This window comes from Ogataea polymorpha (assembly GCF_001664045.1).
Source record: "Ogataea polymorpha strain NCYC 495 leu1.1 chromosome Unknown OGAPOscaffold_2, whole genome shotgun sequence".
Lineage (NCBI taxonomy): Eukaryota > Fungi > Ascomycota > Pichiomycetes > Pichiales > Pichiaceae > Ogataea > Ogataea polymorpha.
In genome coordinates, this window is record NW_017264699.1 from 1291659 (window position 1) to 1306864 (window position 15206).

The 15206-nt window shown below is 56.7% G+C and overlaps 8 protein-coding genes across 8 annotated transcripts; 5 read left to right on the forward strand and 3 right to left on the reverse strand.

Moving 5' to 3' along the window:
* Window positions 1-203: 203 nt before the first annotated feature.
* Window positions 204-4562, reverse strand: OGAPODRAFT_75654 (uncharacterized protein; the record flags this gene model as incomplete). Its single annotated transcript, XM_018356056.1, has 1 exon — window positions 204-4562. The coding sequence occupies one exon, from the start codon at window positions 4560-4562 to the stop codon at window positions 3501-3503; it is 1062 nt and encodes a 353-aa protein (XP_018212618.1). The 3' UTR covers window positions 204-3500.
* Window positions 215-4434, forward strand: OGAPODRAFT_15910 (uncharacterized protein). Its single transcript, XM_018354045.1, has one exon. The coding sequence runs from the start codon at window positions 597-599 to the stop codon at window positions 3483-3485; it is 2889 nt and encodes a 962-aa protein (XP_018212619.1). The 5' UTR covers window positions 215-596; the 3' UTR covers window positions 3486-4434.
* A 55-nt stretch (window positions 4563-4617) lies between the features above and the next one.
* OGAPODRAFT_7291 (uncharacterized protein) lies at window positions 4618-6345 on the forward strand (the record flags this gene model as incomplete). The annotated part of the gene is made up of 1 exon (XM_018355864.1): window positions 4618-6345. The coding sequence occupies one exon, from the start codon at window positions 4618-4620 to the stop codon at window positions 6343-6345; it is 1728 nt and encodes a 575-aa protein (XP_018212620.1).
* On the forward strand, window positions 4643-14252 carry OGAPODRAFT_81852 (uncharacterized protein; the record flags this gene model as incomplete). Its single annotated transcript, XM_018356572.1, has 2 exons — window positions 4643-13632; window positions 13669-14252. Exons 1-2 carry the CDS (start codon window positions 11034-11036, stop codon window positions 14250-14252), a joined length of 3183 nt encoding a protein of 1060 aa, XP_018212621.1. The 5' UTR covers window positions 4643-11033.
* Window positions 6347-7474, reverse strand: OGAPODRAFT_12103 (uncharacterized protein; the record flags this gene model as incomplete). The annotated part of the gene is made up of 1 exon (XM_018353305.1): window positions 6347-7474. The coding sequence occupies one exon, from the start codon at window positions 7472-7474 to the stop codon at window positions 6347-6349; it is 1128 nt and encodes a 375-aa protein (XP_018212622.1).
* OGAPODRAFT_38732 (uncharacterized protein) lies at window positions 7756-8658 on the forward strand (the record flags this gene model as incomplete). The annotated part of the gene is made up of 1 exon (XM_018355366.1): window positions 7756-8658. A coding segment is annotated over one exon (903 nt), but the record flags the coding sequence as incomplete, so codon positions are not given.
* On the reverse strand, window positions 8697-10676 carry OGAPODRAFT_46979 (uncharacterized protein; the record flags this gene model as incomplete). Its single annotated transcript, XM_018355536.1, has 1 exon — window positions 8697-10676. One exon carries the CDS (start codon window positions 10674-10676, stop codon window positions 8697-8699), a length of 1980 nt encoding a protein of 659 aa, XP_018212624.1.
* A 209-nt stretch (window positions 14253-14461) lies between the features above and the next one.
* On the forward strand, window positions 14462-15072 carry OGAPODRAFT_15912 (uncharacterized protein). The gene has a single exon (XM_018354046.1). The coding sequence runs from the start codon at window positions 14892-14894 to the stop codon at window positions 15051-15053; it is 162 nt and encodes a 53-aa protein (XP_018212625.1). The 5' UTR covers window positions 14462-14891; the 3' UTR covers window positions 15054-15072.
* The last annotated feature ends 134 nt before the right edge of the window (window positions 15073-15206 follow it).

Here is a 15206-nt window from a genome sequence, read left to right on the forward strand (position 1 = left end):
AGTCTGCCTTTGCGTCTGGCCATGTAGCATTCCGAGCAGAACTTCTTGACCGATGTGCGCACTTTGTACGTTCTGATAAACCCGGCAACGTCTGCAAACAGCGGCCGCGCGTTTCTGAAAAGGGCCAGTTTCGAAAGCATGTTAAAATATAAGAATTTTCGATTAATTTTGATTAATTTTGTCGATATAATTATAAATTTTCGGCTCGAGGTGTTTATTTAATTATGGACGGCTGGCGTGAAGTAAGTATCTGTCCCGCAACCTAACCGCAGCTTATTTGCGTCCCGGGCATCCGCGTGCCCAAGAGCCTGCCATACGCGCCGCAGGAGCACGCCAACAAGATCGTCACCGCGCTGCTGTTCGACGACACCCACGAGCTGCTTTGGCTCGGTGACTCGCACGGGTACGTGTACTCGTACGAGGGCCTCAAACTCGGACTGTACTGCTCGTTCCGTGCGCACACGCTGCCTGTGCTGCAAATTCTCAACCACAAGAGGGGCATTGTGTCGCTCGCAGCGGACGGCGTGCGCTTTGGCACAAGACAGGGCCTGACAAAGTACACCGTTCCGGCGCCCGCAGACGTGCAGTTCTCTTCCATGGCGTACACATCCAACACGCAGACAGAGCTGCTTGTGGGAACGAGCAGCAATCTGCTGCGCATCGACCTCACCAACGGCACGGTGTCCGGCCGCCTCGAGTACGCCCACCCGGTGCAGTGCATGCAGTCGAACCTGCGGTGCGTGGTGCTGGGGCGTGCCGACGGCGCGGTGGACGTCATGGACCCGAAAACATGCCAGGTTCTCAAGTCCTGGAAGGCGCACTCGGCAGCGCTCTCATCCATGGCCGTCAGAGATAACGTGCTGGTCACGTGCGGCTACTCTGTGCGCAAAGACCAGTACGTGCTGGACCCGCTGGTGAACGTGTTTGACCTGCGCAAACTGAGTCTCGGGCTGCCGATCGCGTTCCCCGCGGGCGCTCTCCAGGTGCACCTGCACCCGAAGCTGCCGAATGTGGCGGTGATCCTGTCGAGCATGGGCCAGATCAACTTCATCGATATCTTCGACCCCTCCCGGATACAGCTGTACCAGGCGGACCTGAGCGCGTTTGTGACGATGTCTGACATCTCGTCGACGGGCGAGTGTCTTGCCTTTGTCGACGCGCTGCAGACGGTGCATCTGTGGACCGACCAGCTGCTGCGGCCGCCCAGCTTTGCCGTGCTCTCCCAGGAACCCGTGCGGCCGTCGCTGGACGTGGAGCCCGTTCCGCGCGAAAACGCGCTCTCGTTCGAGTCCGACGCGCCGTTCAACTTGCTCAAGCTGCCGCGTTACGACTCGATGCTGCTGTCGGCGTGGCCTGCCGACATGAAGTTCGAGGTGGGCAAGCTGCCGCGGCCCATCGAGCCCGAGATCCTGCGCGACGCCAAGACCGTCAACGGGTTCACCATCGCGCGCTACGACCCGCACAAGTATGGCCCGCGCAACCAGGCCGCGCGCCACGAGCTGCTCACCGCGCGCAGAGACACCGACACGCTGTTTCCCAAGTTTCTGAGCGAGCGCGAGGATGACTACGACGAAAACGAGGACAAAATCCGTGCAAAGCACGAAATGATGGCCAACGCGTTTGTTTACACGCCCACAGGCAGCGACGTGCCCAACGCGTTCAAAAAGACAGACATCCTATACAGCAAGTTTGGCGTCGACGACTTCGACTTCACGTTCTACAATTCGACGCGGTTTTCGGGCCTCGAGTCACACGTCGACAACTCGTACACCAACGCAGTGCTGCAGCTGTACCGCTTCACCCCGCCGATCTTCAACTTTGTCGTGCGCACGCTCGCGGAAGACGTGCAGTACGACGACTGCATTCTTGCCGAGCTGGGGTACCTGATGGATATGCTGGTCAAGGCGAACGGCCGCAACGTGGTGGCCGCCAACTTCCAGAAACTGTTCAGCTCGCTGCCGCAGCCACGCCAGCTGGGACTGCTCAGCGCCGACGGCCGCGCACGTGACGACCACGGCCAGCGCCAACTCGTTCAGCTGTTCAACAAGTTCCTGCTCGAGCAGCTCGCGCGCGACGAGAGAGACCTGTACGGGCGGCCGGTGCCGGAACACATGAACGAGCTCTGCGGCATCGTCGCCCAGACAACGCTGCACTCGTACTTCTGCTCGTTGCGGCACGTGAGCACCGCGCACGTGTATTCCCTGGACCTGAACGTGCTGCCGCCGCCGCCGCTGATCCCGGCCGAGTTCACCATCCTCAACTACCTCGAGGCCGCCGTCAACAAGACGTTACAGCACAGCATCCTCTGCGACGTGTGCAAGAGCTACCATGCGATCGACGCGACGCTGCGCGTCGGCCGGCTCCCGCGCGTGCTGATGCTGCACGTAGCCCTGGACAACGAGCAGCTCAACGAAGTGCGCAGTTTCCAGAACTGGCTCGTGCCCGAGTTCTACACTACTGCGGCCACGGGCAGGCTGATCTTCCGCACGGGCCCCGTGGCGGACGCAGGCACGCGGTACGAGCTCGTGGGCTATGTGGCGCAGATCACCTCTAGAGACAACACAAACCACCTGGTGACGCTCACACGGACGCCAGAGGGCGAGTGGTACCTGTTCAACGATTTCCTGGTCACGAGAATATCCAAGGACGAGGCCCTAAACCTCACGTACTGGTGGAAGCGGCCGGTGCTGGCAGTTTATCAGGACCTTTCCGAGCGCGAGTTTGACTACGACGGATGGAAGCACGTGATCGACGACTCGATCCTGTACCGGGACCATTTCGCGCAGGGCACTCGTGAGGGTAAGATCATCGAGTACGAGCTGCTGACGCGAGAAGAGGCTCCAAAGCCGGGCACGCTGGTGGCTATCGACGCAGAGTTTGTTCTGCTCGCTCCGGAGGAGTACATTTTCCGCTCCAACGGGGCCAAAGTGCTGGCGCGGCCGAAAAAAGTGTCTCTTGCGCGGGTCTCTGTGATTCGAGGCGAAGGCCCCAAGGAGGGCGTGTGCTTCATCGACGACTACATTCTGACCGACGAGTCGAAGATAAACGATTACATCACGTCGTTCTCGGGCATCGAGCCGGGCGACCTGACGCCAGAGAAATCCAACAAGACGGTTGTCACGCTGCAGACGGCGTACCGCAAGATCTGGCTGCTGCTGAACCTGGGGTGCGTGTTTGTGGGCCACTCGCTCAGCGGCGACTTTCGCGCCATAAACATCCAGGTTCCGCCGCAGCAGGTGCGCGACACGGCAGAGCTGTTCTATTTGAAGCGCGAGAAGCGTAAACTGGGACTCAAGTTCCTGATCTACCAGCTCTTCAACGACAGAGTCCAGACGGGCAACCACGACTCGATCGAGGACGCGCACTCGGCGCTGCGGCTGTACCGCAAGTATCTGGAGCTCAAGCAGTCGGGCGAGCTCGAGGAAACGCTACAGCGGATATATCTGGAAGGACAGTACTCGCGGTTCAGAGTGCCGTCGAGCTAATAAATATACACTGGTCTAGTTCTGTAGGTTGACCACGTTGAGCGAGGACCGTTTGGCCTGCTGCTGTGCGCGCGTGGTGGGCGGCGGGTGGCCGTACTGCCGCACCGGCTGGGGCTGGGGCTGGGGCTGGGCCGGCTTCTTGCGCTCGGGAGCGTCGTAGTGCAGCTTGTGCTGCTGTTCGAAGTCGGTGCAGTTTTTCTTCCACATGCGCTCCACCACGTCGCCAAAGTCCGCGAGCCGGCCCGCAAACATGTCGGCCCGCTGCGGGTCCCTTGTTTTCTTCATCTTGAGCAAGCTGGCGTTGACCCGCGCCAGAGACTTGATCGTCGGGTTGCTGTATCTGCGGATCGACAGGAACTCGCGCGAGAGCTGCTCGAACGCGAGCCGCGTCACGTTCGATGCGAAGACGTTGTTGGAGTCGGCCATGTCGGCCAGCGAGTGCAGGTTTTCTCGCTGCAGCCAGAGCTTCTGCTGCGTTCGGGTCTGGACCGATGTCTTGGTGGGCGTCGAGCTCGGAGGCGTCTCAGGCACGCTGGGCTCGTTGTACCACTGCGACGGCTCCGACGACGACGGCCTCGAGCTCTCGCTAGCCTGTCTTTCCGGGCCTGACACCTGCGACAGCACATAACTCTTGTCTTGAGGATGTTTCAACGGTGGCACATCGTCTTGCCCGTTGTCGTCGAAGGATTCCACCTCCTCCTCGTCCTCGGACGAAACAGAGTCGTCTGCACTGGCGTCGAGCGTCAGCTTGTACTTGGAAGGCTTTGTGTTGAGCATCTTGAGGTTGGTCATGCTCTTTGTTCGCTCGTTTGCAGTAATCATGTTGGTCAGCTTGTTGTACGACAGGGTCTTGAGCATGTCTGCGGACGACTTAGAGCGCTGGAAGTTGGGTCGTTCGGGCTCGTTCGAGGACGAACCCCCGGAGTCGTTGCTCTTGATTCGCGTGAGCTTGTTGAGATGTGCCCCGTACGAGGAATTGCGGCTCACCTTGCCCGCGGTGAACTTCTTCAATGCCTTTTTTTTCGGCTCGTCTTTTAGGGAGTTGGACGACTTGCCCCGGGGGAGATGAACAGACATAATAAAAATAATCTATTTTATTTATTTTATTTATTTAATTTATTTAATTTTTCCCATGGACCTCTACGCCGTTGCCCAGCACTATTTGGACCGCATACTGGAAAAGGACTCTAGCGACAATATCCGCGTTCTGCTGTTAGACAAAACCACGTCTGCGGTGATTTCAATGGTCACGACACAGTCGGAATTGCTCAAGAAAGACGTGTTTCTCGTGGACAAGCTCGACAACTTCCAGAGAGACAGTCTGCGCAACCTGTCGTGTATCTGTTTTCTCGAGCCCAGTATGGAGACGATTGCCAATCTGTCGCGCGAAATTGCCAACCCAAACTACCAGAAATACGACCTTTTCTTTAACAATTCGGTGTCGAACTCCAAATTGGAACGCCTGGCAGAGTCGGACGACCTGGAGACAATTTCCAAAGTGGTGGAGATTTTCATGGACTACCTCGTTGTGAACAAGGCGTTTTTTGTCGTGCCCAACGTCGTCTCGCCGTATGGCCCGCTCGTCCGCGACTCCTGGGACCAGGCGGCGTTCGACCAGTCTCTTCAGAGCGTCATGTCGCTGCTGCTCTCGCTCAAGTACAAGCCTGTCATTCGCTACGAAACGAACTCGAAAATGTGCGCCAAGCTCGCCAACGCGGTGAACTTCGAAATCAACTCCAACCAGATGCTTTTTGGCCAGCTGCCGTTAAGAGACTCGCCGCCGTCGCTGCTTATCTTGGACCGCAAAAACGACCCCATCACCCCGTTGCTCTTCCCCTGGACGTACCAGGCGATGATCCATGAGCTGCTGGGAATCCACAACAACACCGTCAACATGTCGCGCGTCCACAACATCTCGGAAGAGCTCAAGGAGGTGGTGGTCAACGAACAAACAGACCAGTTCTACAAAGAGTCTATGTACCTTAATTTCGGAGACCTCTCAGAGAGTCTCAAGAGATTTATCGAGACATACAAGGCGAAAACGAAAACCAGTTCCAACATCAGCACCATCACAGACATGAAGTTTTTCCTGGAAAACTACCCCGAGTTCAAGAAAACGTCCATCAATTTGTCGAAACACATGCTGCTCTCCACCGAGATCGACAAGAAAATCAACGAGCTGCGGCTTTGGGAGGTGGGCGAGCTGCAGCAGTCGCTCGCCACAAACGATAACAGTAGCGGCGATCTTGCAGAACTCGAGGACTTGCTATTTGACAGAAAATTGCAGAACGGCGCCCCTGCGGCTCCGTTGTCCGAAGACACCAAACTAAAGCTCCTGGCAGTGTACGCGTTGCGATACGAATCACATCCGTCCAACCAGCTCTCCAGACTGACTAGACAGCTGCACCAGCTCGGGTTCCCGAGCCACAAGCTGGACTTGATTAAACACCTGCTGCAGACCAGCGGCACGTCACAGCGCCTGCACGACGACGGCGAGTCGATCTTTGAGAAAGTGTCCAACTCGACGATGGGAGGCACCGTCAACGGCATCAGCTTCAAGAACAACACGGACGGAAACGTGTACATGCAGCACAGTCCGCGGCTCAAACAGGTGCTGATGAAGTTGTTCAAAAACAAGCTCAACACCAAGAACTATGCGCTGCTCAAGCCCAACGGCTTGGAGGCGTACGCGGGCAACGACAAGATCCCGGACCAGGAACTCGTTATTTTCATTGTGGGCGGCGTGACGTATGAGGAGGCCCGGCTAGTTGCCGAGCTCAACCAGCTCAACCCCGGCCTGAAAATTGTGATTGGCGGAACACACATACTAGACTCAGACACGTTTATAGGGCTGAAATGAACTAGCCGTACGACTTTTCCCAGGCATTCAGTTTTTCTGTGAGAGAGTCCAGTTTCGTGACAGACTCGTTGTAGCACTCGATCAGCAACTTTTGGAGCCGCAGAATCTCGTCTGTGGAATCCTCGCTTGTGTAGTTGAGCAGACTCCGCTTGAAGTCTTCCTCGTTCGACAGCTCGGCCTGGATGTTGGAAACAAACTCCATGATGGAAAAGACCCGTCTGCGCATCTCGTTCATGCTAATTTTCTGGCTTGGCAGGTTCGGCTTGAACGGCTTTTCGTCCGAGATTTCGATCTTGGGCTTCTTTTTGTCCTCTGGCTCCTCTCTCTTCTTCTTGCTTTTTTTGGTGCTGCTAGACGTCGACGACGAGGCCGACGACGGCGGCGTGGTTTTCTGCGGCTGGCTCAGGTTGCTATGCTGCGTGATGTCCTCCTCCTGCGAGTTGTCGTCCTTGACCTTCTTGCGCGACCGGGTCTCCCGCGACGCAGACTCGTTCGAAGAAGACAGGTTCACGTCGTCCGGCTGCACGCCGCTCTCCTTGGCCGATTCCTCCAGCACCCGCTTGAGCATCTGTTCGTACTCTGCGTCTCTGGAATTGAGCGTGCCACGTGCGCGTTTGCGCTTCTCGCCCTCCTCCTCGCTCTTGTCTCGCTCTCGTTTGATTTCTGGCTTGGACGCCGTCTCTGCTGCCGACGCAGGCGGCGAGCCAGACCCGGACCCAGCGCTCGCAGCGGCTTCAGCCGCATCTTGGGCCTGCTGGCGGCGCCGGTGGCGTTTCATCTCCTGGTACGGGTTGTACCTGCTTCTGCGGAACCCATACTTATCTGTGAACAGATCGTGGTGTTGCGGCTGGCACTGTTCGCACCAGTACTTTTCGGGGGCCGTGTCCTCGTCGGTGATGCCCACACAGAATCCGTGCTGCCACACCGAGCACGACTCGCACTGGATGAAAAAACCGGTGTCGACCTCTTCGAACTCGGGGCCTGCGTCGGCCGGGATGACCAGCTCGTCGTTGCCGCAGATGCAGCGAGTGACCTCCTCGAGCGACTCCTCGTCGTACGAGCGGTTTTCTTCTGAGTCGCCGTAATCTTTTTGCGGCTCTGGCTGTCGTCTAGTTCTGCGAGAAGACATAACAGAAACAAAGAAATTAATAGGGAAATAATATTTTTGCAATTTTTATGTCCCAAGGTGCACGGGCAAAAGACGAGCCCATTGACGTAGGGCCGCGCCCCAGCTTGCAAACCGAGGCCAAAACCGCCGATATGGGCGCTCTGGAGCCGGTCCAGAAGAAACGACGGGTCAAGAAGTTCAGGGCGACACACAAGCGCGACGAGCCTGCTCCTTCTGACGTGCGCACGGCGTCGCCGTCGCCGGCGGCCCAGAGCCTTGTCGGGCTGAACCAGGAAGAGAAGGACGAGATAATCCGGCAAAAATACAACCAGCAAACGCACCACGCGCGCAAAACGCGCCGCACAGAGTCCAAGATCTACAAGCTGCGTTCGTTCAACAACTGCATCAAATATATCCTGATCCACAAGTACGCGCGGCCGGGAGGCAACGTGCTGGACCTGGGATGCGGCAAGGGAGGCGACATGGCGAAATGGGAGGCTGTGCAGACAAAATCGTACGTCGGCATCGATCTGTCGGACCTCTCGATCAAGGAGGCGGTCACGCGCTACAAACGCTCGCGGTTCCACTTCCACGCGGTTTTCGCCACAGGAGATGCGTTCAACGTGCCCGTTCCACAGATCCTCAAGGACTTCCGCGACCAGGTCGATCTCCAGTTCGACACCGTGTCGATGCAGTTCTGCATGCACTACGCGTTCGACTCGGAGCTGACGGTGCGCAACATGCTGCAGAACGTGGCCCGCTCGCTCAAGGTGGGCGGCATGTTCATTGGAACGATTCCGTCGTCCGACTTCATCCGCTGGAAAATCAACAAACTGGGCCCCGGCGAGCGCAAATGGGGCAACTCGATCTACTCGGTGGAGTTCCCGTCGGAGCCACCCAAGGACGCCAAGTTTGCGAATCCGTTTGGCAACGTGTACAACTACTATCTTGTGGACGCCGTTGACAATGTGCCGGAGTACGTGGTGCCGTTCGAAACGTTCCGTGCGCTTTGCGAGTCGTACAATCTGGAGCTGCGGTACAAAAAGAATTTCTTTGAGCTCTTCAACAAGGAGATCCCCAACTACTTCAGAAAGCTGCCCACGCCCGTTGTGGAGTCGCTGCGGCGCGAGGACGGCTCGTACGGCGTTAGCGGCGAGGACAGAGACGCGTGCTCGTTCTACCTCGCGTTTGCGTTCGAGAAAGTCGGCGCATAGCCGGCAGCTCTATCAACAGAATATATAGACTACACAATGGTGAACTTGCGCTTGCGCTCGTCCAAAGAATCCTTCAGACCTTCGACCAGACTCCGCTTGAACATCTCCACCGCCTGGCGCACGCTCATCTCGTTGTCGCCCTCGATCAGCAGGTACAGCTTGGGGTCTTCCTTGGCTCCAGGCTCCTTGCCCGGCCCGTAGTAGCGGCCCTTGGTGGTGATCGACGTGCCCGTCGCCTCGACGACCTTATTAATGTTGTCCTTATTGGACATGTGCCAACGCGTGCTCTGTGGCAAGTCGTTGATGTTCATCTTGGCGTGGTGGATGGCGGAGTCTGGACCGCGCTTGATGCTGCCAAACACGACCTGGAAATTCTTCAGCTTGTTGGACGGCACCTCTGCCGTTTCGTCGTCGTCGTCGTCGTCATTGGTCTCGGAGCCGTTTTCGCCCTCGTAGAGCGTCCGGTCCAGTTTCTTTTTCTGCTCCCTGATTTCGGCCAGCTTCTCCAGCCCGCGGCCACCAAACCCAGACCCGTACTTCGCCTCGCCACGCTTGAGCTTTTCGCGGAACCGGCTCGCAATCTGCACCAGCTCTGCAGGCGGCTGCGTGCCCGACAGCTCCAGCAACCGCACTATGTCGCTGGCACTGCGCTCTTGGTGCCGTGTGACAAACGTGATGGCCGTTCCCGAGCGGCCTGCGCGCCCCGTGCGCCCCACGCGGTGCACATAGTCCTCCATATGGTTGGGCGAGTCGTAATTGACCACCAAATTCAGGTCCTTCACGTCCAATCCGCGCGACGCAACAGACGTAGCAACCAATATGTCAATCACGTTGCTCTTGAAATCAGAAATGATGCCGTCCCTGTCGATCTGCTCTTTCCCGCCATGCAGCGACAGCGCTGGATACCCTCTGATGATGAGCTGATTAGCCAGACTGTCGCAGCTGTCCTGCTTGTCGACGAAAATTAGTATTTTTCCCGAGTCGGTGCTCTGGAAGCGGGCCAGAACCTGCACCAAACGGCCGAATTTCTGCTCCTCGTCCAGAACCTCGAACTGCTGCGTGATCTTGTCGTTCACCAGATTCTTGGCGCCTACAAGCACCTCGACCGGGTCCGTCAAACACCGCCTTGCAAGAGCCTCCATCCGCGGAGGAAATGTTGCCGAAAATAGAACGGTCTGCCGGTCAGGCCTCGTCACCTTCAGGATCTTCATGACCTGTGGCTCGAACCCCATGTCAAACATGCGGTCGGCCTCGTCCAGAACGAGGTACGTCACATGGCTGAGCCGCAGAACGCGGCCATTGTTCGCGCACAGCAGATCAATGATCCGTCCCGGCGTGCCGACTACCAGGTCGCAGCCTTTCTTGATCTCCGCAATTTGTTGACTAATAGACTGTCCGCCGTAGCAGCAGCAACCACGCAGCTTGAGCGCCTGGAGGAAAACACTGCTTTCGTGGAAGATCTGCATAGCCAGCTCCCTGGTTGGCGTCATCACCAGAGCACGCACAGACGGCGCCGCTGGGTTCGCAAGCAGCTGGCGAAACAAAGGCAGCAGGAACGCAAGGGTTTTTCCAGAGCCAGTCTTGGCAATTCCAATCAGATCGTGGCCGCTCATCACGTTCGGGAGAGCCTCGCACTGGATAGGCGTGGGAGCCTCGAAACCGAGCGAGTCCAGCGCACTCCGTAGCGAAAGAGGCAGTCCCAGATGGTCCCACGTGATGATAGGCCGGGCAACAGATTTGCCACGTACGGTGATCGCGTCGCGCAGCCGCAAAGAGTTCACCTCGTCCGGCGACAGCGAGCTGATGAACACGCTCTCCTTGTAGAGGCGTCTGGTGTACGGGTGCTCGCTGGGAGGGTGCTCGGGCACCGACTTCTTGTTCTTCTCGTTGATGGCCTGCAGCAGTTTGGCCGGGTCCAGGTTTTCTGCGTCGGCGTCCGTTTCTGACGGGACCTCGTCGTCGCTCTCAAAGAGCGCGGCAGAGCCTTCTTTGTGTTGGCTGTTTTCCATGTTTTCCAGCAGCGTGTCCAGGTCCAGCGGGCCGTCCTCGCTTGTCTGCTGCGTGTGTTCTGCCGGCCCGTCCAGCAGGTTTTTGCGCACCAGACGGGTGGGTTTTCTAGGCGTCGTTTTTGCCTTTGCCGTGAACTTGACAGGCTTTTTCTCGGCCTCGGCCTCTTTCTTCTTCTTCCACGCCGCTAGCTTTGCCAGCCGCGCGCGTCGCTTCTCTTCTGCACTGGTTAATGGCTGGCCCGTTACTCCAGGGCTACTTACAGCATCAGGAAACATGCTCACAATAAGTATTTTTTTTTTATTGATTTATTTTATCCTCTGATCGCATTTTCCTTGCTCATATGCTTTGCTCGCCTAATGTCTAATTTCCGCAGCCTCCATCCCAAATACGGGTCGATCGCGGACCCCGGCACGGAAGAAAAGCCCCACAAGCTCAACACGATGAACGGGGTCACGCTTCCCACGATCCTCAACGTGCTGTCTATATTGATGTTCTTGCGATTCGGCTTTGTTCTGGGCCAGATGGGCATTCTGGGCACGCTGCTGCTGCTGGTTATGAGCTACGGCATTGATCTTCTCACAACGCTGTCGGTGAGCGCCATCGCCACCAACGGGACCGTCAAGGGCGGCGGGGCGTACTATATGATCAGTCGCAGTCTGGGGGTGGAATTTGGCGGCGCCATAGGCATCATCTTCTACATTGGCCAGGTGCTGAACTCTGCACTGAACGTGGCCGGCCTGATTGAGCCGCTGCTGTACAATTTCAACAGCCAGACCGGCGTTGTGTGGAAACTGCTGCCCACAGACTACTGGTTCCAGTTTATGTACAGCACTGTGTTTTTGGCTCTGTGCACGGTGATCTCGCTCATTGGCTCGCAGACAGTTTCGAAAGCCGGGTCGCTGCTGTGTTTTCTGTTGATTCTGTCGACGCTGTCGGTGCCGCTGTCGTCGCTGGTGGTGGCTCCGTTTTATTCGGAGGAAAACGACGCCTTCTACACGGGCATCTCCTGGGCCACCTTCACAGAAAACCTGCTTCCGCACTTTACGCAAGGTGCGGCGGGCTCGCAACTGCCGCGCAAGGAGAATTTCAGAGACGTGTTTGGCATTTTCTTCCCTGCTACGGCAGGCATCTTTGCTGGCGCGTCCATGAGCGGCGACCTGAAAAACCCGTCCAAATCCATCCCGCTAGGAACGCTGAGCGGGCTGTTGATCACGTTTGTGTGTTATCTTCTGGTGATCATCTCCATGGGATGCTCCATCCCGCGCGAACTGCTGTACAAAGACGTGCAAGTGCTCCAGACGGTCAATCTCTCGCCCGCGCTGATAATCATCGGCGAGGTATCGACGTCAGTGTTTTCGGTCATTGTCGGCCTTGTGGGCGCGGCAAAACTGCTCCAGGCGATCGCAATCGACGAGATTCTGCCCGGGCTGCGCGTTTTCGGCACAGACTCCGTCTACGGCATCCTCTTCACGTGGCTGCTGTGCCAGCTGTTTCTGTTTGCCGACGTCAACCAGATCGCCACGCTCATCACCATGGCCTTCCTCATGACGTTTATTGTCACCAACGTGGCCTGCTTCCTCTTGAAACTCGGCTCTGCTCCCAATTTCAGGCCCAGCTTCCGCTATTTTGGCACAACCACCGCCCTCATGGGCACACTGGCGTCTGGAGCAGCCATGTTCATCGTCGACGGCATTTCGGCGTCTTTCATCTTCATCATGCTGATGGCCCTCGTCCTGTTCATCCACTACATCTCGCCCCCAAAACAGTGGGGAGACGTGTCGCAGTCTCTCATTTACCACCAGGTGCGCAAGTATCTCCTGAAATTGCGCCAGGACAACGTCAAGTACTGGCGTCCGCAGATTCTGCTGCTTGTCGACAACCCGCGAACGAGCTGGAAATTAATTAATTTCTGCAACCACCTGAAAAAAGGCGGTCTTTACATCCTCGGCCACGTCATGGTGGTGGACAGTTTCCAGGACAGCGTGGCCGATTTGAACCGCCAGCGCTCCGCGTGGATCAAGCTCCGCGACGTGTCTAAGGTGAAGGCGTTTGTGCAGATCGCCATCGCGCCGACGTTCTGCTGGGGAGTGCGCAACGTGTTTCTGGGCTCTGGACTGGGCGGAATGAAACCAAATATTACCATAGTCGGGTTCTATGACTTATCAAACTACAAGGCGCAGAAACTGCCCAAGAGCATGAAGTTCGAGTCCAAAACGCCGGAATTCTCAAAACAAGTGAACGTGAACATCTCAGGACTGCCCACAGATACTTGCATCCAGGAGGACCATATAGGTCTGTGCAACTGGGTGCAGGTGCTGGAAGACCTGTCGCTGCTGGACAGCAACATTGCCGTCGCGAAGGGGTTTCCGCGACTGCACATTCCAAGCAACTTGGAGAACCAGCTCCAGGACTCTCAGCAACGCTATATCGATCTGTACCCGATCCAGATGTCTAGTCACGTGACCAACAAATCGGGCAAGAGCATCAGGACCAACAACTTTGACACGTACACCTTGATTTTGCAGCTGGGCGCCATTCTGCACACGGTGCCGTGCTGGAAGAAGACGCACCGGCTGCGTGTGGTGGTGTTTGTGGAGTACAAGCGGGACGTTGCTGAGGAGAAGCAGCGGCTGCGGTCGTTGCTTGAGATTTTGCGAATCAATGCCGAGGCGGTAGTCCTTTGCTTGGAGTCGGGCAACTTTGGCACGTACAATTACATTGCCAAGGGCGAGAAAGACGGGTTTGACGCGGACAGGGTGCACTCTCGTCTGGAGAACGACGATTGGTGGCAGGCCGTGTTGGAGATGCGCAGTTCAGCTGCGCCGGCACCCAAGCCGGTGGCCAATATTCAGATCAATTCCAAGGTGGTGAGGAAATTTCGTGCGGGCAACAAAAAGCGGTACTCGGGCAGCTACATGCGCAAGAACGGCGTGGCGTTCTCGATGGTTTCCAACGGTATCGCGAACCTCGATCTCCACAAGACGCTGGCAGACGCCTCGTCGTCAGAGGACGACTACTCGTTTTCCGACACCGAGTCGGTTGTCTCGTCAGCGTCGTCGATATCACGCCACGAGCCCCATCCGCCCACAGTGCCCGTCTACAAGTCGTCCGTGCAGCATCTGCGGCGGCCAATGCTGCGAAACCTAAAGTCGTCCACGTCGCTGCTGCGCCAGAAAGTTTCCACTTTTTCTGCTGACACAATGCCCAATTCTCAAGTTTTAGAAAACGCACAGGGTAACGAGCCCTCCATAATGTTTGTTCAGGACGGCGCCGAGCCAGGCCCGCTGTCGGGCAGCGCGTCGCCCGCGTTTGCAGCCACGGCCTACGACGAGTCGGTGTTCTCGTTCAACGAGCTGAGCAGTACGGCGCAATATCTAATTCTGAACGAGCTCATGAGCACTACGTCTGCCAATGCAGCCCTGATCTTCTCGACGTTGCCTGTTCCGGAAATCGGGCTTCACAAGGACGAGAAGAGCTGCCTGGACTACGTGACCGGTCTTGACACCTGGTGTAACGGACTTCCTCCAACGCTATTGATAAATGCCAAGACTGTTACCGTGACTACAAATCTGTAACACGAGGCGTTGGTGGAAAATTCCTAAGTGCATATATAGAGGGTAATTAAGAGGATCTTGAGGGATACTCGAATTGCTGTGTAGTTTGGGCGGCGGTCAAATTCCGGATTGGGTGTGAGTTATTGAGTGACATAAATGTTTGCTGATGATTGGCTGCTGGCTGCTGGCAGCGGGGTGCGTTTCACCAAAATACCTGTCAAACGGTGTTGGGGGGGGATGCAGCATGCATATGCATCTTGGATAGTGTGCAATCGGGCGGTCGGCTGAAAACCGAAAAGGACATTCCGGTTTGCTTACGGGGGGAATTTCTAATTGCATCGCGTCGGTAGGTCCGAAGGCTGCGGCGGTTTTATGGCGCTGTCTGTTATACACCGTTTGTAAAAAAAACGCATTGTGTGCTGTTGACAGCTGCATGCTCGAACGCTCGATTCAACCGCAGTCGCATGCCGTCGGCTAAGCCGAGCCGACGGGAACTCCGGCCGACCTCCACGTCACAATACAAGTCAAGTTTGCCACAACGCGGCCTCGCGAAGATCGTTTGTGCCACCGTTGGGCCAGCCCACTGTGCATACACCGCGGAAAAGCCGATCGGTACGCGAGACAGGTGGGCGCGACTGTGCCAAACGTGAATACGCGGGAATGGCAGGCGCAGACAGAGAGGCTCGGGACACGCGAGCGCGGCAAAGAAGGTTGCTGTTTACGGCGGGCGATGGTGGACAGAGGGGTTTGAAACGCAACCGCAGTAAGGCGGTGTTTTTACATTTTCGAGGAACTTCCGTCGGCAGAACCACAAAATTTTAGCTGTGCGTCTGGCAACTTATAAAACCGAACAGTAAGCGGCACATTGAATTGTCCCAATACAGCTATTTCGCTCGGTCGCATAGAATTTCCAGGTTGCAGACCATTGTTTTATGCGTCGTAGTCACATTTTTTTTGGCTGAAAGTGATAGACCT